This window comes from Lygodium microphyllum, chromosome 12 (assembly GCF_053477565.2).
Source record: "Lygodium microphyllum isolate KBCC chromosome 12, Lygodium_microphyllum_v1.1.10, whole genome shotgun sequence".
Classification (NCBI taxonomy): Eukaryota; Viridiplantae; Streptophyta; class Polypodiopsida; order Schizaeales; family Lygodiaceae; genus Lygodium; species Lygodium microphyllum.
In genome coordinates this window covers 123,328,250-123,353,625 of record NC_141146.1, presented here as the reverse complement: position 1 = coordinate 123,353,625, position 25,376 = coordinate 123,328,250, and the positions used below count along the sequence as shown (strand labels likewise).

General features: G+C 38.1%; 1 protein-coding gene and 1 long non-coding RNA gene across 2 annotated transcripts; both read right to left on the bottom strand.

Annotated features, from left to right (window-relative positions):
- Positions 1-4,136: 4,136 nt before the first annotated feature.
- On the bottom strand, positions 4,137-6,739 carry LOC148028220 (uncharacterized). Its single transcript, XR_015692570.1, has 3 exons — positions 5,470-6,739; positions 4,495-4,771; positions 4,137-4,399 (listed from the first exon to the last, which is right to left on the bottom strand). It is a non-coding gene; the product is annotated as an uncharacterized LOC148028220 (long non-coding RNA).
- Positions 6,740-9,839: 3,100 nt separating this feature from the next.
- LOC148028219 (uncharacterized) lies at positions 9,840-16,011 on the bottom strand. Its single transcript, XM_087689994.1, has 3 exons — positions 15,871-16,011; positions 14,792-15,400; positions 9,840-12,338 (listed from the first exon to the last, which is right to left on the bottom strand). The coding sequence occupies exons 1-3, from the start codon at positions 15,871-15,873 to the stop codon at positions 10,707-10,709; spliced, it is 2,244 nt and encodes a 747-aa protein (XP_087546120.1). The 5' UTR covers positions 15,874-16,011; the 3' UTR covers positions 9,840-10,706.
- Between the last annotated feature and the right edge of the window lie 9,365 nt (positions 16,012-25,376).

Sequence of the window (25,376 nt, the reverse complement as noted above, 5' to 3'; positions counted from 1 at the left end):
ACTTGACTAAAGTACGAAACTTTTAAACTTACTGTGGTGTAAATGAACTTTAAAATTAAAAAATATAGTTCAAAATCGACTTTGAAAAACATAGTGACAAACCTTCAAAATTTGCAAGACATCTCATCGTTGTCTAGCTGTGCTGTTTTCATATCTTTCTTTTCTCACTTCATATATTGCCCTACTTATAAATTCTGCTTGATAGGTTTTGGACTTCTTTTCTTTTTCCTCGTATCATATCTCTAATCTCCTATACCACCACTATAATAATTGTCTCATAGAATTGGAATCATTGATGCCACCTCCATGATTAGTTGCCTTTTGAAAAGCACATCGAGCTTGCCAATGAGATCATTCCATGCCTTGGGTTGACCATACTGCCAAACTTCCTTGATCTGCAAAGTATGGACCATGTGCTTTAAATATATGTTGCATAAGAAGAGAGATTAGTAACATAAACTAATTCGAAATGATGATATTTTTTTGTAATGGTGACAATACTGACCATGTAGTGTGTTATACTATTTGTAGTCTATGCCTCCGCCATGGACTTATGAAATTTAGCAACTGTCTCTTTAAATGTATTGGCATCACCATCTCTAAACCTCAACTTTTGTAAGAGACCATGTAGTGTATTATATTGTTTGTAGTCCATGCCTCCACCATGGACTTATAAAATTTAGCAACTGTCTCTTTAAATGTATTGGCATCACCATCCCAAAACCTCAACTTTTGTAAGAGAGCTGCTAATCTATCTAAGTGTATCCACACTTTCTCCTTTGCAATCCTCGTTCATCCCCCATTGCTCCAATCTGGAACAACAAGGTGCAACTTTTTTAATGCTTCATACTTCTCTAGTTGTTTTACAAGTATATTGCCTTTCTTATCTCGAGGTGGAGATATAAATTTCCTAGTCTTGGGTCCACCAAAGCATGGTTTACAAGGGATATTTTCACTCTTTTTCTCGATTTTTTCTTATCATTTTTTATTTCTACTTGGCTCCCGTGCAATCCAACTTCAGAGAGAACTTATTCTACCTTCTTGCATCATGTAGTATCAGCTTTTGACACAAGTTGCATCTTGTATGCAAAGCATATATATTCATATACTAGCTTCTCAATTATTCTAACCAAACAATGTAATGTGCAAAAGTGAACCCTTGTTAGTGGTATTTCCAAAATAGGGTGCCAGTTTGGATCCACTGGAACTAGCATTCCATTTCTCATGACTTTTTGATTACGTGTTGGAGCACCTTGTTGTCCTGCCTTGGCAAGACATTCTTTCTTTTCATCTTTCCCTTTCTTCCTAGTTTTCATGTAGTATATATACAGAAATTTTGCATTTGCTGCATTTGATAAACCAAACATACACTTCAATGTTTTTAAATCACTTGCAAGATGCCATTCAACTTGATAGTTCCCGAATCCCTCAATATGTAAAATTGCTCCATTATTTTGTTGTTGAATAACATTGGGTATATTAGTGAGGTTAAAAAGAACTTTAAGTATTTCATGGTCCTCTTTGGTACTTCAAATGCTACAAGCCACCATATTTCATTCTCTGACTGTACACTGAAGTATAAAGGATGATTTTTATCGATGTTGGGATCCAATACTTGATTCATAAGTGTTATACTCACACGTTCAAGTTTTTGCCCCTTAATAATCTCACTCTCATCAAGTTTGAGGACAAACTTAAGCTTGCCTCTACATTCTTCTATAGACATATTGTAGAACATGACCATAGCAATCTGAACCCTACATATATCCAATACAAAGTTGTTGGATCCATTCAATACAAATGCAACTTCTTTGGAACCATACTTCAATATGTGTGTATTTTCCAGATGCGTTGGCTCACCAATTAGTTTTAAATCTTTCTCATTTAGTTGTTTTCGAGCCTTTTTTACATGAAATGGCTTTGGCAGAGGCATTACTTGCTTAATTTTTAAAAACTTGCTTAAATCCTATAGCTAATTGTTGATAGAGCACACTATATGACTCAGAACTCATCCCCACCTTGTCACATAATCCTTGAGTATCTGTAGCAGTAAACAAGTTGCTCACATCTCTAAGATGTTCACTTGCGACACCATCTACAATGTCCCTGAATTTACGATTTTTTAATGTATTTTTTACCATATCCTTGCTTAGGACTTTGGATATAGTATTCAATTGGCTGAGCATTATGGACAGAAATACAAGAGTTTCCAGTAAAAAACATGGCATTTATTTCAGTCTAGACTTGCACTTGCATTCTGTAAATAAAAATATATGCCAATTTTAACATTAAACAATTACACCCCTTTGATTAATAGTAAGCTAAGGAGTCGATGCCAATTTTCTAATCAATAGCAAGAATGTCTAAATATTTGGGACCTGCAAGTTAGCATCAATCCAATAGCATGCAGCTAATTCTGGATTGGCTCAAATCACAAAATTACACCCCTTTGATTCACTATCTCTATGTTCTTTTTTACCCAGTTGGATCTTGTCTCTTTCTCTTGATGTTAGTCATGATAGACCCTAATCAACCCCTAATCTGCCTATAATCTTAGCTTTTGATCTACCTCTAATCAACATCTAATCTTATCTCCTATTCTATATATATATATATATATATACTCTCTCTCCCTGAAGAAGAATTGATCAAATATATTTAAACACATTTATACAGAAGCTTGGCTAGTGGAGAATAATAATATCATCTTATCTTCTACCCTAATTTACTCTCTATCACTCTATTACTTATTTTCATAGTTCATCTCACATAGTCCTGTCTCTTTCCCCCTCCCTTCTCCCTCTTTCCCTCTCTGTCTCTGTCTCTGTATGTCTCTCTCTCTCTCTCTCTCTCTCTCTCTCTCTCTCTCTCTCTCTCTCACAATTGACACTTAAGAATTAAACAACAACTATGAAGAATAATAACATCACAGAGATTAAAAAAATAAATATACCTCCATTATCACTTAATTGCTTGTAGTATAAAGTGTTGAAGAGGAAGATATCTTATAGCACAGTATTGAAGAGGGAGATTGCTTGTAGCAGGGTAGAGAGTGTTGTAGATAGAGAATATTTGATTTCAGCAAATGCTATCAAAACCACTCCTAAGATTGCTTGTAGCAGGGTAGAGAGTGTTGTAGATAATACTGAGTATTGCTTCAGAAGAATTCGTATGCAAGAAACCATATTCTGGAGGGAAGAAGAAGAGTATACAAAATTTCGAACAAAACTAGAGCTTTGAGAGGAAATGAAGAAATGCCAAAAAATAGGCATATACTTGTCCAAAAACAATACAAATTTACAAAGAAACTCTCGAGTCAAAAAGGCGTCTTTGGATAAAAAATAATCTTAAAATATGATGTGTATGTCATTTTATATCGTTTTTTAACTTCCGCCCTCTCAAGAAGCAAGAATGGGAATGATTCTAATATATTTTCATGTTGAAAAGTCATGAGGGCATTAAAGAGTTGTATATTAATGATTGGCTCCGTTTTTATAAAAAATAGAATTGTATTTTTTTAGTTATGAGGATTTTGAGAAAAAGTGACCTTATCCTACAGTTTGAGAATAAAATAATAGGTGAAATCTATTGAAAATACAAATACAAGATTTGCTTGATTGTAGAATGTTTCTTATTCTAATATTATTTTGGAATCTCTTTTTAGAGAGAGGCACTACAACAAAAAGGCCTCATAGACGCACATTTAGACGCAATTTTTGAATATAGAGAAATTCTCACGAGTGCGTCTATCCACCCGTCTATTTACGCGTCTACCATTTCGCGTCTATAATCGCATGTATCAACAAATTTACACGCACAAATAGACACGCAATAGACGCACATATACACGCGCATATAGACACGCTGGTAGACGCGCTTTTACAAGCACTGGTAGACGTGAACGAAAAATTAAAAATGTCATTTTTAAAAAAAGATATTTATTTTTTAAAAAAAATTTGAATTATGAAGCGCGTGTATAAGTGCATGTAGTCTGCATTATAGACGCGCGTATAAACGCGAATTATCTGCAATTTAGACGCGCGGATAGACGTGCAAAATAGAACTAGTTTTTCCCCCCTCCCATATATCAGATTGTGTATTTGGGAAAAAGACAATGTATCTTACGGGCACGAGAATTGAAAATAAAAGTCCATGTATTCATTATATATCAAAAGCATTTACAAGGAAAGTTTAAGTGCTTGCGACCTAAAGTGTGGCCGCACATTTAGACGCAATTTTTGAAGGCTCAAAGAGATATCATACATATACAAGAAAAGAAGGCCTCATGAGGAGGTATGGTGCTCCTCTACGAATCTGAAGAGGAAACATCTTCGCTAGTACCACCATGGCTACTAGCGTCGCTATCCCCCTCCTCGCTATGCTCCACATCCGGGTTCGCCTACACACACAAAAGATCAGGGTTACTTACATAGACAAGGTGGAGAAAAAGTTATAATTAGCTATACTTTTAATAGGAAAGTAAGAAAAACATACCTCCTCTGGCTGTCAAATCCTCATGGCTCGGTTGTATTGGTCCTCAGTGATGAGACCCTCCTCATAAAAGTGAAGCCATGTCGCTGCACGGTTATGGCCTCGATGGTAACCTACCTCTCTAGGAGTAGGTGTCCTACCAACGATGGTAATTTGCAAAACATTTAGATATATATAGGAAAACCTCTAAAAAATGCATTTACCCCCTGCTAAAGGAGGCCAATGTATCATTCATGCGATCCACATCCGGGTCATTGCTAGATGAACCAAGATACGACATCTGCAAAAAAAACACATAAAAAAGATAAATTTATTTGCATACAAAAAATCATATATTACCTACATTTTCAAAGAGCTTTCTTTAGACATTGAGCATAACACTTAAGTGCTAATGCTTCTCTTAAATAAGAAAACTGATAAACACAAACATGGGATTGGTCACATTCATCATTGCAAAAATATATTGTTTACTATCAGAACTGGGAGACCTGGCGCGTGTATCCCCGCGTCTAAATTGCAGGATGGACGCACCCTCAGACGCGCTCTAGAGTGAACCTTCTGTCCAGCGCGTCTATCTGCGCATCTAAGATGCAGCACAGATGCACTGTTAGACGCACATTCTAGGTCAATGCATGTGTATAATCGCGTGTAGACTGTAGGTCAACCTTCTGTGCAGCGCGTGTATCATCGCGTGTACACTGCAGAGCACACGCGCCAGCACATGCGCACTAAGACGCGCCCTCAGACGCTATGAGAGGAAACATTTTTTGCGTCTATATCTACGTCTATATTGAGATGTAGACATGCTATCAGACACGCTCGGTCAGCTGATTTTAGGCCGACGACCGCCATTCAAGATTTACAAAATGCAATACATAATGGAATCACAAATCCTAAATACACAGAAAGAGCAGAGAGAGGAAGAGAGAAACAAAGAGAGAGAGAGAGAGAGAGAGAGAGAGAGAGAGAGAGACTCACCTTGGGTGTTTGGTGTGGCGGGTGTGGTGGCGCTTCTTTCTTCTCCTTCTTCCTCTCCTTGGTAAGCTACCCTCCCTTGATGCTTGCTTGCTGCTTCTTCTTGTTCTCCTATTTCTTTTTCTCTCTTTCTTCCTCTCCTTGGCTTTTCTTTTTTCCTTATTGTGTGTTTGAAATGAAAGAAGAGGTGAGTCATGAGGAGGTGAGGCATGAAGAGACTGCATGTCGGCTAAACTCAAGCTTCAGAACTGCAAAAAACGCAGGAAAGGAAAGGCGCAATTTGAAAAGAAATGATTTAAGTATGGTATGAATTTTGACGTGTGCGTCTATTTTTGCATGTATATGCGCGTCTATTATTTAGATAGACACGAGTATAGACGCGAACATAGACACAAAAATAGACGTATAGTTAAACGCGGATATAGATGCGCATTTGGGCTTTATCATAATTTTTTGTTTTTAAGATAAGTTTTGATAGTGAATTCTTATCATAAGTTTAAATGTATTTATGATGATTTTTGTGTATTTAAAATTGAGATCTTATGTAAACATATGAATGACAAATATTTTGATGTTGTCATGAATTAGGTTTAATCATGTCAACGTCGTCATCACCTAGTGCGGTGCAAGCTGATGAGTCAATGAGCACATCCTCAAGTGAGGATGAAACATTGCGTCTTCATAATCGAGATGCATGGCTACGACGAAAAATTAAATGCATATGTGATATTGTCGAGGGTGTATTTTTCGAGCACGTCGAATTGCAATGTCACACCTCAGCTTGTATGGAGAATGGGACCGAGAAAAATCACTGGTATTCATTGTTTTTTTTTACCACTAAGATTGCATGTCTATGTTACGGGAATTATATATCAACGTACATGAAACTCCCTTTTGTGGTTGAGTAGGATGTGGTGCCACATCCTCAGATGCTCCCTCCCGGGCATCGAGAGGCTACAAAACGTCGACGCGAGGAGGCAGAGTCTTCAAGAAGAGTAGAGACTTTGGACAACATGGTACACCATCTATTTTTGCAATCGGTTCAGGGAGAAGGTCACTCTACGAAGCCAGATGATCCACTATATGTAGCATCATCTACTCCATTGTATGAAGGTTGTACGTACTCCGTTCTTCGTGCGTCCCTCGAGATACTTAACTTGCAAACAATTTATGGATGGAGTAATGTCAATTTGGATGCGTTATTGAAGTAGGTATCAGTTCAGTTTGGCTTATGAATCATAATATTAATTGTTCTATTTTGAAATCAGACAGAAATATATGTTGGTGGTTTTTAACTCACTTTTAAAAATATATGTAGGTTATTATCACAAATGCTTCCAAAAGGAAACAAATTGCCAACTAAGAGAGAGCAAGCAAGACATTACTTGACATCTCTGGGAGGCCTCGATTATGCCAAGATCCATGCATGTGTCAATGATTGTGTCTTATTTCGTGGAATTCATGAGTTCGCACGAGAGTGTCCTGTTTGTGGCGAATCAAGATACGAAGTGGAGATGAAGTCAATGGATGTGCCTCGTAAGGTTTTGCGACATTTTCTGATTGTTCCACGTATAAAACTTATGTTCAACTGTAAGTCTATTGGAAAGCTCATGTCATGGCATGCTAGTCATCGTTCAAGTGATGGAAAATGGAAGATCCCTGTAGACACACCGGCATGGCAACATATGGATAATTTGTGGCCCATTTTCAAAGAAGAGCAAAGAAATTTGAGATTTGGTTTGGGTATGGATGGAATCAATCCATTTGGCATCAAAAGCACATCATGCAGTGTATGGCCAGTGGTATTGGTGAACTATAATATTCCTCCATCCATGGCAATTAAAAAGGGACATGTAATGTTGTCCCTTCTGATTCTTGGAAAGCACAAGGTAAAAAACATGGACATTTACTTAGAGCCTTTGATTGAAGAGTTAGAAATCATTTGATCTATGAATATTGTTTACATTCAGTTCGTACTTCCTACTAGCATATCCCATTGTGTATCCAAAGATGTACGTGATATCATTTACAAGATGGGAGAGCTTGTGAGGTGTGTATACATTGTATTTTTTCGTTATATATCTTTGAATTTCTACACAAAAATAAACAAGCACATCATACATCTTGACAGATACGTGAGCTCGAAGGAAATTGATCCAAACACATTGCAAGATGCTTGAGTATTATCTGTTGAGGTGGTTTGTTTGATGGATGAAATTTTTCCTTGATCCATTTTAACTACTCAATTACATTTACTCGTACATTTGATTAATGAGATCGCACTTTGTGGGGCAGTTCATGTAAGGTGGATGTTTTTTCTTGAGCGCTTCATGAAAACCTTGAAAGATTTTGTGAGGCAAAAAGGACGGCCTGAGGGAAGCATGGTTGAGGGTTGGTTAGTGCAATCATCCCTTGTTTATATCTCTGAATATCTTGCTGAAGTGGATCCCTCTCAACCACGACTATGGAAAGATGATGAAGACTTGAGGATGACCTCTATAGTACCTCAAGGAAAAGGAATGAGTAAAGTGCTAACAAAAGAAGAACTTTGTAAGTTAAATAGTTTTTGTGTACTCAATAGTGATGTAATGAGCAAATGGGTGACACTATATAATGAAGCAAGGGCAATAAGAAAAAGCGAAAGACAAGAATTTCACACTAGATATGGACGTAATGTCTCATTTCCAGATCATCTAAATGCGCTCCCACGTCATATTGATATAGATTGGTTACATGAGGAAATGGAGAGAATGGAAAAAGAGGAGGAAATTAATATATCTCAAGAAGAGTGGGAATACGCATGAGGTTGCTTATCAAAGGTGAGACCTACTATCAATGAATTTGTTTCTATAAGTTTTATTTTATATAAATAATTGACATGTTTGATCTTTTATCTTTTACTACTAGTGCACATTATTCAATGCACTTTGGTGTGAGGGTAAACATCTTCGAACTCAACGTATAGATGAAAAGAGAAATACCCAAGATTGTGGTGCCCTTGCTCACTTCGAGGATGCCAATGGTACCATGAAAGGTTATTGTGGCTTGATCCAAGATATTCTGAAGCTTGACTTCAGACGATTCTTTATATATGTACTGGATGTGAAGTGGTTTAAAGAAGTGGTAACAAATGGTGAGCATTGCACAATTAGACGTCATCCAAGTGGTTTTGTAATCATTGACTCTACAAAATTTCACCAAAACAAGAATGACACATTAATACTACCTCAACAATGCGAGCAGGTATATATGCAAAGGCTAATTTTTTTATATGTATACATGTGATACATATACACAATATAATAAGTACTTAAGTTTTTTGCTTTTGTTTTTCAAATACAAGTTGTGTATCATCCAATGGTAAACAATAACTGATGGTGGTATGTCATCCCTATATCTAATCGTTCAAAACCAATATATGGTAATATTACCGACATGGAGATAGTAGATGACAATCCAACAATGAATGATGATGTGCATGATGACACCATAATGGATGATATGCGTGATATAGTACAAGATGAACCTCGCGAGGATGTTTAAGGAAACACAGAAGAAGACAATAATGCAATTGTCGATGATATTGATGAAGTTATTGAGCAATATAGCAACACATCTGATAGTGGGATAGACTTATTTGTTTCGTTTCCTCTTGGTAACATAGACCTAGAAGTAGATAGTTTAGCAAGGGCTGATCTCATTGAAGATGAGATGGATCATTCACTATAACATACTTAATTTGCTTATTGATTCAATGTGTATTCCTAATTCTATGGTTTTTATCATGCGCACACGTGCATACTCAAGAATTAATAGTCAATTTTATAGCTAAATTGAATTTTCCATAATAAAAAAGAAGTATTTTTTATCATCTTCAAGTACGTAGAGAAATTACGAGATACATATTGCAATGCTTGCTACTAATTGTAAGGTTTCTGTCGCTTGCCGCTAATTACTTATATCAGGCTTGTCAACTGGAGGAACTGCCATTCATTAGAGAGCAATGAAAAAGTAATTATTAACTCTATTTTTTAAATTCAATGATTCAATATGTATTCTTAATTCTATGGTTTTTATCATGCGCACATGTGCATGCTCAAGAATCAATTTCAGGTGGTTAAATAATTATTAAGTTTGGTTTTTTAATTATGTGAATTGCTAATTTTAGGTGGTTAAATAATTGTGCGTCTGCTGGCGCGTCTATATTAGCGTCTATTTGTGCGGATATATAGACACAAAATTCGCGTCTATTTACACGCACGTTTACACACACTTATAGACGCTGTGATAGACATGCTCGACTTTGCGTGTCTAACATGCGCGTCTATGCCTCGTTTCTGTTGTAGTGAGAGAGGTGAGAGAAATCCCTTAAGGGGCAAAAAAGAGAGTCCATATTTCTCCTAATGGTTATTAGATGTTGCAAGTTGTATGCAAATAGAATGTTGAATACTACCTAGAGCTTTGGTATATGTCTATGGAAATGTGATAGGGTGAGCAAAAGAGAGGTGAACTATTAGAGGTAGAATGGCTTGCACTTTTGCACATGTGAGGTTCAAAGTATTATACAAAGATATAGTACATCGATGTACAATGGGGTAATTCTCGAGGAGTGATGACGAGTGGAGTTCTACCAATGATGGATACTTACAAAACCCTTGTGTAAGATTGGATTGAAGCATGGGGATGTTGGTGGAGATGTGCACAGATTCTAAGAATTCCTAGCCAAGGGTGCATTGATGCATGGAGATGCTACTTCAAATAAGAATTGTACAAATTGATGGATATGTAGAGGATCCTCACTTAAGAATGGATTGGAGCATGAAGATGTTGTTTGTATAAGAACTCTAATTCCTAGCTAAGAGAGGTGCTATTTTAAACGAGAATGCAAGAGGGCATGGAAGCATGAAGATGTTGTTTGAGTGTAAGAACTCTAAGAATTCCTAGCTAAGAGGTGCTATTTTAAACGAGAATGCAAGAGGGCATGGAAGCATTCAAACGTGGCTTTAGCTAAGAGGGGGCACGATATGGAACATGAAGTTGGTACCTTGATTGAGGGCTTCATCTCGTGCGTGAGTGATGGTACTTGGCTAAGAGTTTGCGAGTGAAGAATGGTAGGGTGTTCTAACGATGGCAGCTAGCTATATATATACATACATATATATATATGTGTGTGTGTATTTGTATGTATGTATGTATATACACATGCATGAGAGCTAGTTATATGCATGTAGTTATGAATCTCAGCAAGGGACGAAGGAAGGGTCTTGTTGGAGGCGGATCATGGCGGCAGTGGGAAGGGCGCAGAAGAGATGGAAACCAGCCGGACGGCCAGCAGGTTCGGGGGGAGCTTCGAGGATCTGTACCTCGGCACCGAAGCGGAAGCCCTCGGCTCGGACCGCGGAGGGCGGGCCCCACCCGAAGTCAGTGCAGTAGACAGAGTAGCGCGGGGAGTCCACCACGTGGAAGAGGCCGTGGCGGTCGAAGTGCGGGATGGCGGCTCGGGGCCGCCGGAGCTGGGCCTCGGCGCGGGCCACGTAGGCCAGGAAGGAGGTGGGGTCGGAGGCGCGGGCGGCGATGGCGGCACGGACAAGGCCGGCCACGGCAGCGAGGCTTGGCGCCCAGGAGACGGCGCTGGCGGCGGCTCGGGCCATGGCGCCGTCAAGGCAGTTGCCAAAGTAGGAGGCGGGCAGGTTCAAGAATCGGATCCGGGCGTTGACCGGGATGAGGAGGAAGACTTCCTGGTGGGCCTCCACCAGCCCGGCCTCCAGCTTCGCCCTGATGAGGGCCCGCCACCAGTGCGCGCAGAAGGCCTCGAAGGTCGTGAACGGGATCTTATTATACATATCCAGCCGGCTCTTCAGCTCATATTGCTGCAGCTTATACGTATTCCTATCATCATCGCCAATGCCACTCTGCAGCTGCTTCTTATCATTGCCATCGCTAGCCTGCTGCCTCCTATCACCACCATTCCTAGCTGGCTGCTGCTCATCACTATCATCGCCATCGCTAACCTGCTGCTCACTATCAGCGACATCGCTAGCCTGCTGGCAATTCCTATCATCGCCATTGCTTTGAATATCATCGTCCATCGGCTTAATGTGACTAATACTGTTATAGTTCGAGCTACTGTCCATAGTATGATCGTATCCTCCTGCCGGCCCGCATCCCCTGTTTGCCTCCTCCTTCAGCTCCTTCAGCGCCTCCCTGCTGAACCAGAACACCCTCTGCACCAGCTCCTCATCCCTTACCGGCTCCCGGTGATCCTCCTCGTCCTGCTGCTTCTCCATTATCGGTGCATCACCATAACTAGCTCTCGGCCAGCTAGAGCCGTCGACGACACCTTTGGAATGCAACCGGCCGCCAGCTACCTTCGTCGACTCTCCATTCACACAGCTACCGTTGACCTGCAACAGTTGCTGATAATCGGCCTGTTCTTCTTTATCATGAGCTCCTAAGCATTCGGCTTGTTGCTTGATCTCCATAACAGGCCCAACTGCATCAGCTTCTTTCTCTGCCATATTCCCCTTTAATTCATCGAGTCCCGGCCTGTGATGATGTATATTGATGCGGAACTTAAGCTTCATCTCCTGCAATTCCTCCATTATACCTCCAGTACAGCTACTCTTGGCCAGGCTGCCATTGCTAGGCAGCGATTCGTCTGGCATGAGCTTGCGCACCCAACTCTCGATGTTTTCTATGCTGAGGGCTGTCCTCATGTGCTTGGGCAGCATGCTCGTTCGCGGCTCATATTCATCCCCCAATCTGCAACTCTCTGCCCAGCTCCTCACAAAATCGTAGAACGACTGTGCATCGCACACCACATGGCTCAATGACACTCCAATTGCCAACCCGCCATCCTTAAACTTTGTCACCTGGAAAAATAGAGGGCAAGCAAACCAATAATGTGAAATTCAACTAAACTCAAGGTGTATTAAGGTGACCTTCTATCACGTGATGAGTGCTTCCAAATGAATATCAAGCTAGGAAGGTACTACAATACACTATGGTCTGAGAGGGTTCACCATTCGCAACGTGCAAAATCCCGTAAGTGCAGGGGAGTGCAATATTGCATCTTGATGGAGATGCATTGCCTATTTAAGTAAAGCTTTTTCTAGATTTGCAGCCATCGTGTGCCTTAGATATAGCTTGAATGCATAGAATACTACATCAACTCTTAGTAGTATACCCCTTAGGGCACAAGCTCCACACAACCAAGCTTTGAGTTGTAAAGCAAGTGATGGTATGCAAAATTTGTGATGCAGCAAAGCATGTGAGAATCATGAACTTTCGCCATGCACTAGTTTTAGAGAATCATGAACTTTTGCCATGCACTAGTTTTAGAATCATGAATTACTACTGTGTCCACACAATGAACTTCCCAAATACAAGATTTGTATTCAAGGACACAATAGGTCTTCTTTGATTTAACATATTTACCATGCTAGCCCATCTTGTGCTTCCTTATTAGAAAAGGATAGTAGTCGAACACTAGCTCTCTTGCATGTAAGTTTTCTTGTGTATATAATTTGCATCCTTTGTTGAAAAAGAAGTACTAGCTACCTTTGGACAATTGTCTTGTATATTGCATGCATTGCTTGATAGGAATACTTTAATTGCATATATGGTGAATGCTCATTTCAAAAATCCCATGGCTTGATGGGTTTCTTTTCTTGAGAAATCACTTGGTTGGATGGATAAATCTTAAGTTACATTAGTCTATTAAATTGATAAGATGAAGCATTATTGAGATCGTTGAATTCTTCAATGGAGCACTCTCATTCCAACACATAAACTATAGTATTAAACATGCATTCTATGTTTAATGAAGTAATCATCATTTACTTTCTACTCGACATCCTTTCATAGGCCCTTACAATGAAAATTCTTGGAGATTTTATCATATGGCATCCTTCTATCAACTCATATCCTTAATATGTCTCACCCAATAGCATCACATTGGATAGTAAACTATTTTGAAAAATCGGGACAAACGAAAATAGGGGCTAAAGTAAGTAGTTCTTTGAGTTGATTGAAGCTCCGATTAGCAAAATGAAAGATGTGTAGGATATTTAGCATCAATTGACAAGTACATGCATGCAATGAGGATTTGAATAATTCTCTCATTGGAGTTTAGCATACCATGTGGCATAGATGGTTGTTGGAAGAGTCACATGGCTTTTCTTATGTACATGTGTGCATATGTATTTACTATAGATATATGTATAGGTGTATGTGGATGGTCTACATATATAGATTTGTATATGTATGCATGTGTGAATTCTACATATATTGGTCATTTGACAAACAGTTGAAGGCCAACGTTAACTACAATTATGTTTGGCTTCCACTACTCCAGCATTTTTTCCTACCATATGCCCCGATCAATACTAGAAGTTCAAACATCTTACTTTGTGATTAAAAATAAAGCAGTGAAAATATAAGATGTAACAATGACTTAATGAATATTCTCTCTCTCTCTCTCTCTCTCGTGTGTGTGTGTGTGTGTGTGTGTGTGTACCTATTATATATATGTATAAAGTTGGTTAATCAACTCTTCTATGTTGCTAATCCCCTCTTACTATAGGGTGAGAAAGACCCAATTATAAGCCTCTATTTCTCTTTATTCATGTTTTCAATTAACATAGTCACTATGGCACAAATGCATATGTGTGGGTCCTTTTTTTGTACTAGAAATGAAAAGTCAAGAAAGTGAACTCTCAACCAATACGAAAATGAATTGTCAAGATAACGAAAGAAAACTCTCAACAAGTATGAAATTGATTTGTTAAGATAACGAAAGTTGATCACAGCTCATGACAATAGGAAAGTGAAATCATTGTCTCCGTGTGAGCCATACGACATTTCAAAAGCTTCCTATCATTGTTCATATTCTCGTGCCATGAGTTCTATTGCTATTTGTCAACGTGAGATTGCCTCATGATTTTACTTTTGAACATGAGAGTGGACGTTAATGTTGAGGCTTGACTACTAAGGCTGTAATCAAGGCTCTAATATATCTAATATATTACAGTGAATCAATACATGAGAGTCCAGCTGGTTGATGTTGAGGCTTGACTACTAAGGCTGCAATCTGCAAGGTTCTAATTACACAATATATTAAAGTGCATCAATGGCCATCGATTTCTTTTGATCTCATGTTTTCAACGTTAATCGATCAAACAATTAAGTATTAATCCAGATCCGGAATCGAAAATAACAATCCAATTGTAAGATTGAAGAGTGAAGAATTTAAGGTTGGATTAGGCAACTTGATCAAAGAGGCAGCTAAACCTTGGATCGGGGAGGAGATTAATGATGTGATTACCTGGATGGAGAGGATGGGCAGATCAGTGTAATCGGAGCGGAGCATGTCAGATCTGGTGGCGAGCTTCCAGAAGAGCCCCCTGTACTGGAAGTTGTCGCGCTGCAGGTGCGAGAATGGGAGGTCGGCTGTGGCTTCCACCATCTCCACCCCTTGGTCACTGCAGTCTATCTGCAGCCTCCCTCCCTCCTCATCCTTACCCATGCACAGCCGACCAGCCAGAGGATAGTACTGCACCAGCACCCTCCCCAAGCTCTCCTTCAATGATGCCACCACCGCATTATAATCATAATCATGACCTGATCTCAACTGATCAAGACCGAATTTGCTATCATCATCATCATCTGCACTACCTTCCTCATGATGAGCACGAGTCTCCTTTCTGCTGCAGCCCATCTCATAGAAGAAGATCCTGTTGATGTAGGGGTAGGATCTGCAGACCAGATCACAGCATGCCAGAAACATAGTCTGCTTCTCAGTTGGAGTTGCAGGATACACAGTGGAAATGTTTGTTATAGAGATGGAGCTGCCATGACCAGGATTAATATCATCGGTAGCAGCAGCAGAAGCATGAGAATTATGGGGAGATTCCATAAATTCTTGTTCCATCACCTGCAAATTCGTCCAGCAATCGATTCAGAATGCCTCGTCAAAGCTGGCAATTCATTATAGCAGCCCTGAACTAGGGAGCACCGCTTTACACAAGAACTTAATTAGACAAATCCCCACTAGAATTCTCACAAGAAGTTCAGACAAATTCCCACTAGAATTCCTACATTGTGAATTACATACAACAACATCAGATCAGCTTCTATGAGGGAGGGGAGGGATCGCTGTCCCCGACGGTGCACCTAGCTAGGTGCCCCGACCAGCTGCCCCCTATCCTGGACCACACCTAGCTAGATATGCAGTGCCCCCCAGGCAGAAGCTCATAATATGAAACACTATAGGGAAACACAAAGGAAAAGAGTCCCCAAAACTTCTTGTGATGTTATTTCACAATTGAATTCACCATAATGATGTACTATAGAGCCTGACAATCCTGGCATTATAAGGCTTATGCTTATAAATGGAATGCTTACCATGATTGTAATGTGAGGCTAATGGCGGTTTGCTGTAGCAGCTAACTTAAGGAGATGGAGGCACTATGACCCAATAGAATGAAGATATGTAGTTATGGAGGACTAAGCTGCCACTCTATTAATGATGGGGCTTTTATACCCAAAGTTTAAGTCGTTTAATATGCTTCAGCCAGGCTGGGAGAATCAATCGATCGGCTCAATGCTCAACGGCCAATTTTTATAAGCCCGCCAGCTCCACAACATGACTGTGATATATGCGAATCGGACTTAAAGTTTAGAATCAAGAGACATCCTCTTAAGAGACCTGCAATCATTCTTTATTGTCCAATCTCTAAATTAACCTTATGATCATGATCGATCGCCATTTTGATTGATAAGGATCACTGGCCTTGCAATATTGAATTAATTAGTGGTGGTATAAACATATAATCTCGTGGTTGATCCATCACGTTCCTCAAATAAACGCGTATCGGGACCCCTTCTTATTCAATTCAGACACAAGTATAATTCTTCGTTTCCTTTTGAACAGAGGTCATTCATCTCGGTAAGATCCTTAATAAGAGAATCATTGGGTTTCCTCTATATTCACGTGCACAAAGTCCTACTATCCTTGGTTAATAATACGATATTAAGATGTCCTCTAGAGTCTAGGCGTGCAGATAAGTGCTAGATTATAATTACCCTCCTTAGACCTTACAAGAGATTCCAACACCTTCCATTTAATCACAACAATATATGGCTGCAAAGTCCGATTTCTTTGTGCACCCTAACTACAATCACACAATGGTAAGAAAATATGAAACCCATCTAATTATTACCTCCTCATTACTATCATGGCTCTTTGTGGCCTACCTTTGCATTGTTGTCTAAGTGTTCACTCTCACGATTGACCTACATAATTTTGAAAAGTAATATGTTCCCTTTTTCTATAGCTTCAAACCATTAAATTTAGTGACATGAGAGAGGTCAAATTGAAGTGTGAAAATCTTTTGGAGAAACCTCATATTTGGTTGAGAGCCAAGGGATGTTATCTTCTAATCAAGTGTCCATTTCTTGGGTTTGTGCCCGTTGCAAGAGACTATTTATTGGACGGTGCTTGTGTGTTTCAATGAAGAACATACACAAGGTCACCCATTCGGCCCATCTTCTTCGGCATTGGTGGTGCGCAGATCGGATGCCGTATGCTCGCGTAGTGAATGCCGGAAGGTCCCCAAGAACAAAAGAACTCTACTTTTTTGCACAAAACTCAAGGTAAAAAGCATGCACGACATGAACAAGAGACCAATTGGGTGCAATCTCCCCCCATGCCTTGTGTGGGTGCTCCACAAAGCATGTATTTTATGTATTAATCATCTTCAAGCTCAAATAATAGCCCAAATTACAAAATAGCACGCTTTTGGCTTTTGAGTTTGCTTTAGCACAAATAGAAATAAAGCTAATGGGTGGGCGCACAAGGAGTCAGGCATACCCAATACAATGTCCAAATACAAATATCATAATCGTGCGCCCATGCGTATACAAAATAATAAATAAATATCCAATGCCTCAATAAATAGGCGCGACAAAATATAGGCGCCATGCCTAAGGTATGCGCCCATCAAAATATAAGTGATAACTCGAATACACGCTATCCTCCGCCACTGCTACTATCTCTACACATCAACTGAAGTATTCACAATCGTTAGTAAAATAATACAATTAAACCGACAAAAGTGAATACCTAGCAGTCTTCAGCTATATAAATAAATCAACTGGTTAGAAATCAATCCTAACCTTAATTTATTACGAATGCACACTCTAAACTCATAAACGTTTATTAATTTAATATGTATTTTGCGGAATCACCCGCTATGGAATCACCCATGTACACATTAAATTAATGAAACACCCCAAAAGGATAGGCGTCCCCATCAACTTCTCGCACAAAGAATCCACTTTGTGTATGAGCCCCGGTCAACAAAGTTTACGGAATCCACCGTTAAACCTCACGGAATCCACCGTGGCACGGAATCCACCATGAGATATGCCCCCTGGCATCGTACCCCCGGGGTGGGATAGCAATTGACCTCAATTGCTATTAGCTCAATGTGGAGCTAACAGAGTGGGGAAAGCATTTAAGTCTCTAGCGTGCATCCATTGGGATTCCTCTACAAGATGGTTTTTAAATTTGACTAGATATCTAGAATATCTTCGGCCAGTTCTAGTGGTCATAAAGTCTGTATCTATGATAGCTTCAGGTTCAAGTATTTCAGTCTCTTCATCTAACAAAGGTGGGTTTTCGTAAACAGGGTGTACAGGTAATTGGCCTCTAAAGGGTCGTAATAAACTAATGTGAAATGTGTTGTGAATTTTCCAGTGAGGTGGTAATTCTAACTTGAATGCATTGTCATTGATTTTATGAATGATCTTAAATGGTCCATAGAATCTAGGTGCTAATTTCACAACTGGGTGTTTATCTACACTTTGTAATCTACGTTTTTCTATTCTCAACCAAACATAGTCATCAACTTTGAAATTCATTGCTTGTTTTTTCTTATTTGCTTATTTGGTATATGATTGCTAGGCTTTGGCATGCATATCTTTAACCTCATCAAAAATAGTAGCGTGCATAGTAGCAATATCATCATCACTCTGAATTCTATTTGATAAAGATGCAACAGGTGTAGACAATCTATAACCATAAATCACTTCAAACGGTGCTTTCTTTGTAGATGTGTGTGGTGTATTGCTATATGCAAACTGTAGTAAATGCAAATGTATGTCCCATGTCTATGGTTTAGAAATAGTGTAAGCACGTAAAAGATCTAGAATAGTACTGTTAGTGGCTTCTGTTTGTCCATTAGTTTTAGGATGAAATGCAGATGAGAAATAAATTTGTGTTCCTAGGTTAGCAAACAAAGTAATCCAAAAGTTGTTACAAAATCTAGAATTACGATCAGAAATAATAACTTTTGGTAATTCATGATTAGTGAAAACAGTTTTCAAAAACAATTGTGCTGCTTGAGATGCTGTTAAAGTTTTCTTACATGGAATGAAATATGCTTGTTTACTAAACCTGTCTACTACAGTCCAAATTATGTCATGGTTAGCTTTAGTATTAGGTAAACCAGTAATAAAATCCATAGAAATTTGTTCCCATGGTCTTGATGGAATAGATAGAGGCATAAGTAATCCATACTGTTTACCATGATGTCTCTTAACTCTTTGACAAATCAGACATTCAGAAACAAAGTTAGATACATCAGTGTCCATATGTGGCCAATAAAAATCTTCAATCAATGTATGCAAAGTAGATATGATACCTCTATGACCTTGATATGGAGGACAATGAATCTCATTCAAAACAAAATATCTAAATGGAACTGTAACACATAATCTCTTTTCATAAAACATGAATCCATCATTATAAGACAATGAATCAATAGGAATCCAGTTATTTCCAACTAATTTATTCCAATCAGTATAAAAAGTAATGTCCTGATGATAAGTATCTTTCATAGGAGTTAAAGAATCAAATGATATAACATAGATATTATGAATGGTGGGTCTTTTACTTAATGCATCGGCCACTACATTTTCTTTACCTGGTTGATATTGAATAATGGGATGAAAACTCTGAATAAAAGCTGCCCATTTGATATGTTGGTCAGTTATTTGAGGTTGGCTAAGTAAATGTCTAATACTTTGTTGATCAGTCTTAATCATAAACTCAGAACCCATCAAGTAATGTTTCTATTGTCTTAAAGCTTGTACCACAGCTAATAATTCTTTATCATATGTGGAATATTTAAGTTCGGAGGGTTTCAGTTTACAACTAGAACAGGCTATGGGATGATTATCTTGCATAAGTACGGCTCCTATTCCAGATCCGCTAGCATCAGTAACCACTAAAAAGAATGGTCTATTAAAATCAGGCAGTTGTAATACAGGAGCATGGGTTAATGCATGTTTCAATAAGTCAAAGGATTTCTGTTGATTATCAGACCAATGATAAACAATACCTTTCTTTAAAAGTTTAGTCAAAGGCAAAGCCAGTAATGAAAAATTTTGCGCAAATTTCTTGTAAAAACTAGCAAGACCTAGAAAAGATCATAACTCATGCACATTTTTAGGTATAGGCCAGTTCAATATTGCTTCTATCTTCTTAGGGTCAACCTTAATACCATCTGATGACACAATATGACCTAAATATTCAATTTCTATTTGAAAGAACTCACTCTTTTTCGGATTAGCATACAATTGATTATCTTTCAACAACTTGAAAACCAATGACAGATGCTCATAATATTCTTTCTCATTTTTACTAAACACCAAGATATCATCAAAGAATACAATAACACAATGCTGATATTTTAAAAATATACGGTTCATCATTCTACTAAATGTAGCAGGTGCATTAGTCAATCCAAAAGGCATCACTAAAAATTCATAATGACCAAATTGTGTTCTAAATGCAGTCTTGAATACGTCAGACTTATCTAATCTCACCTGATGATAACCAGATTTAAGATCTATTTTACTAAATATGGCATAACCTTGTAGTTTATCCATAAGATCATCAACTCTAGGAATTGGATATCTATTCTTTACTGTAATCTTATTTAAAGCACGATAGTCAATGCACATATGATAAGTATTATTATTCTTCTTTACCAACAAAACAGGTGCACCAAATGGAGAACTACTAGGTCTAATCAATCCTCTATTTAGTAATTCCTCAACTTGATTTTGAATTTCATTTTGCTCTATCTGGTTATGCCTATATGGTGCTTTACAAGGTGGTTGTGTACTAGGAATTAAATCTATTTTGTGGTCTTCAGGACGTGAAGGAGGTAAACCAGGTGGTAGATCTTCTGCAAAACAGTCTTTAAATTGTGCAAGGAATTCTTTATGCCTAAGGTGCATATGTTTTTCTTTAGCTTGCAGTTTATTCATCCAAATTAGATAAGATTTGCTATTTTTGCGTAATGCACGTTTAGCTTGAGTATGAGAAAGCAGTGGAAAAGCATTAGATGCATGCATACCATACAATGTAATATGTTTTCCTTGAAAATGAATATTAATTGATTGCGTGGAATAATCTATATCAGGGTTATGCTGATGACACCAAGGCATACCTAAAATAATATCACTGGACTGTAATGGTACAACTAGAAAATTCATTCTTTCAATATATTCACCAATTTGAATTTCTAAATCATGCACCTCTTGTGTCCCATTATACCTTGTGCCTAAGAATGTTGCTTTAATGCGATAATGCGTAGGAACAGTTTGTAATTTCAATTCTTTCACTAACTTTGCAAAAATAAAATCATAAGTACTACCATCATCATGCAAAATAATCTTTTCTTTTCCATGCATTAAACATTTCATTGTCAATAAAGAATGTGGAGTTGGCATACCTGGTAAAGTATCCGAAGGAGTAGTAATATCGTCTTTATCTTCCATAAAGTCATGCATTTCTTCATGTTCTTCATGTTTCATTACTCCAAGATAGTTAATATGGACAGGTGGCTTCTTCGATTGGCAATTGGCTGCTAGATGTCCAGGTTGGTGGCATTTATAACACACTATAGGTTTGGCTTTAGATACATTGTTTGCAATGGCAAGAAGTCTAAGAATATTAGGATTGGCTGTGAAGTTGGCTTGGGGTTTTGGTTGGTATTCGATGGTAAAGCAGGTGGTTTTGCCCAGGACTTACGGAAAGATGATGAAGGAAATCGACCTTGATTAAATCTTCTAAAATTTGAATTGAATTGCTTAGATCCATAGTTACCATTTGCTTGAAATTGTTGTGGACGCTTGTCTCTTCCTCGAAGCTTGTCTTCAGTGTCATGAGCTAAAGAAATTGCATCTTCAAGAGTTGCAGGCTTGAACATATTGACTTCAGCGTAGTAATGCCCAAGTAATCCAGACATATACTTGCGCTTGTGAGTCGCTTTAGGTACGTCTTCAAGCATGTATACCTGGAGTAATACATTCCAAAAGCGTTCGGTGTACTGAGGAATAGGCTCATGATCTCTTTGCTAAAGAAGGTCCCATTGCTTTATGGCTTTTTCATGAAATTGTGGAGGAAGGAAATTCTGCATAAACTTCTTCTTGAAACTCTCCCAGGTAGTGGGACAATCTATACTCTTATGAACCACGGTCCACCAAAGAGATGCTTTATCCACTAAATGATTAGTGACACACTTGATTTTATCTTTTTCAGCGTATGTTTCCTCATGAAAGTAATCATCAAACTGACTAATGAATGCAAGAACAGTTTTTCCATCTCGAGTGCCATTGAAAGTACGAAATTTGAAATTTATTTTACTTATCTTTGTTTCTTTGCGGATGGATTGAGCTTCAAGAGTTGCATCGATGGTACGTCGGATAAGATCTTCAGATTGTGGTTGCTCTTTGTGTATCCTACATCCTCTTCTCCAAGTCGTGAATTTTAGGGGGGTAGCGATTGGAAGCTCTCGATCTCAGCTTCGCTCTGATACCACTGATGCGCAGATTGGATGCTGTATGCTCGCGTAGTGAATGCCGGAAGGTCCCCAAGAACAAAAGAACTCTACTTTTTTGCACAAAACTCAAGGTAAAAAGCATGCACGACATGAACAAGAGACCAATTGGGTGCAATCTCCCCCCATGCCTTGTGTGAGCGCTCCACAAAGCATGTACTTTATGTATTAATCATCTTCAAGCTCAAATAATAACCCAAATTACAAAATAGCACGCTTTTGGCTTTTGAGTTTGCTTTAGCACAAAATAGAAATAAAGCTAGTGGCCGGGCGCCCAAGGAGTCAGGCGTACCCAATACAATGTCCAAATACAAATATCATAATCGTGCGCCCATGCGCATACAAAATAATAAATAAATATCCAACGCTTCAATAAATAGGCGCGACAAAATATAGGTTGGCATGCCTAAGGTATGCGCCCATCAAAATATAAGTGATAACTCGAATACACGCTATCCTCCAATGCTTTCCTCCGCCACTGCTGCTATCTCTACACATCAACTGAAGTATTCACAATCGTTAGTAAAATAATACAATTAAACCGACAAAAGTGAATACCTAGCAGTCTTCAGCTACATAAATAAATCAACTGGTTAGAAATCAATCCTAACCTTAATTTAATACGAGTGCGCACTCTAAACTCATAAACGTTTATTAATTTAATATGTATTTTGCGGAATCACCCGCTATGGAATCACCCATGTACACACTAAATTAATAAAACGCCCCAAAAGGATAGGCGTCCCCATCAACTTCTCGCACAAAGAATCCACTTTTTGTATGAGCCCCGGTCAACAAAGTTTACGGAATCCACCGTGAGATATGCCCCCTGGCATCAATTGGGCCATGTGAGGGGTTTCCTTGCATTGGTTTTTGGTCCATTTGTTTACATGCATGGCCACGAGGAAGGGGTGCATTAACATGATGGCACCTCCTATCAGACACTAATTGACTGATTCTTCGCCTCTTACAATTCGCTATTGGTTGTAGGTTCACCTCTTCACAACATGTGCAAGGAAATTGATGCAGTCCTGAGGAGGTGGGAGATATCTCTCTTTCATCCAATACATTGTGTTATGGCTTGTAGTCAACTTATGGCTTTAAACATGTGTTATCATTTGTAGTTAACTTATGTCTTTGAACATATTGTTTCTTTCTCTAGGAGGTATTACTGGACAAGAGGTTATGTGTCATCTAGGTGATGATGGCCTTAAATGGTTCTCCCTTGTTGATTTCTCAATGAGATCAAAGGTATTATTCTCAAGGGAATGATTGTTTTGGATTATTCTCCCTTAGGGAAGAGAGGTGATGAAGATACTCAACTCTTTTAGGGGATGACATTTGTTAGTGTGTATGTAGATGATACCACTAGTGGGTGATTCCAAAAAATGCACATTAACTAGTCAATGTATTTTTGTATATGTTAGGAGGTATTCCTATAGGCAAGGTGCTCATGAAGCGTCCCTAGACTATGTATTTGTGGATTATGTCTTTTAATTTATTCTCTTGCTAATAGTTATTTGTGGTTAGATTCAATTGATTCATTGATTTCTTCTTGATGGAGTTGATTATTGCTTTTGGTTTTACTTTTATGATGATCAAGTAAGATGGATCCTCCTTATCAAGTCCCCCTTGGGTGTAGAGTTAATAGATATGCCTAACCATTCCATGTGATGACACAAGAGTGTGTGACTTCATAAAATATGCATTAATCAGTCCTGGTAGCTTTGTGTGTTTAGGAGTTTTATCGATACTCTTTAAGCTGTGATGCACTTGGAGTAACCTAGACAATTTAGATGTTGCGAACTAAACTTCTATTTCATAATTACATTTTTTGTGTGTTAAAAGTGATTTATTTCCATTAGGACCCAAAATGAAACTAAAAGGATCATTTTTCTTTTGATTAACTTCTTAATCAAAGTCTAACTAGCTCAAAGGGGAGAATGGGGCCACCTAATTAATTATCCTTTTGTCTCTAGTAGTTAGGGAAATTTTCATTTTATTGATGGCCACTCCTCTCTCTTTTCTCTTTCATCATTGTTCTCTTCTTTAATAAGATCATTTTCGAAAAGCTTGATTTCATAAGTCATAACCTCATTATAACACTGAAATTTATGCCACTAAGTTCTTAATTTATTTTCAAAATTATTTTTTTATATTTTTAGTTCTAGGAGTGTTTAATGTCCTTCCCTTCTTCTTCTTCTTCTTCTTCTTCTTCTTCTTCTTCTTCTTCTTCTTCTTCTTCTATGTGTGTGTGTGTGTGTGTGTGTGTGTGTGTGTGTGTGTGTGTGTGTGGAAGGAGACACATACCCTCAAACTCAAGACTATCTCATGGTGCAAACACAGAGAGAGAGAGAGAGAGAGAGAGAGAGAGAGAGAGAGAGAGAGAGAGAGAGAGAGAGAGAGAGAGAGAGAGAGAGAGAGAGAGAGAGAGAGAGAGAGAGAGAGAGAGAGAGAGAATGCCCTAAAGTTATCAATATTGTTGCCACTATCAAAATGACACCCAAAACATTGTTGCCTTGTAGAACACTACTACCATGAATGTATGATCATTGCTACCCAAGTATTACTTTAGCTTGTAGTTTATCAACTTAATAACCAATTTTGGGCCTCTTAATTAATTTATTTTTCACTACTTTATTAATTAGATATGTAGTTACTTAGTGAATTAATTATTTTGTTAATTACTTATAATTACATAGTTACATAATCCATTGATTATATGGTTATTTATTAGCTATTGAAAACTAATCATTTCAATTAGTAAAGTATTTTATTTATTTATTTATTTGGTTATTTATTTGGTTATTTATTTAAGTTATTAGATTAGATTTTTTTGTTAATTCATTTATTAAATAAGAATATTATTAATTAAATTAGTCAATAATTAACTTATGAATTAATTTAATCAATTAAGTACTTAGTTACTAAAATAATTATCTCAACTATTTAATTAATAACTTTTATTATTTATTTATTTAAATTAATCATTACATA

What these genes read in the sequence shown, in the direction of transcription:
- LOC148028219 (XM_087689994.1), bottom strand. An exon ending in TGCCCATCCTCTCCATCCAG is followed by an intron (nt 12,339 to 14,791) that starts GTAATCACATCA and finishes CTATTTTTCCAG; the next exon opens with GTGACAAAGTTTAAGGATGG.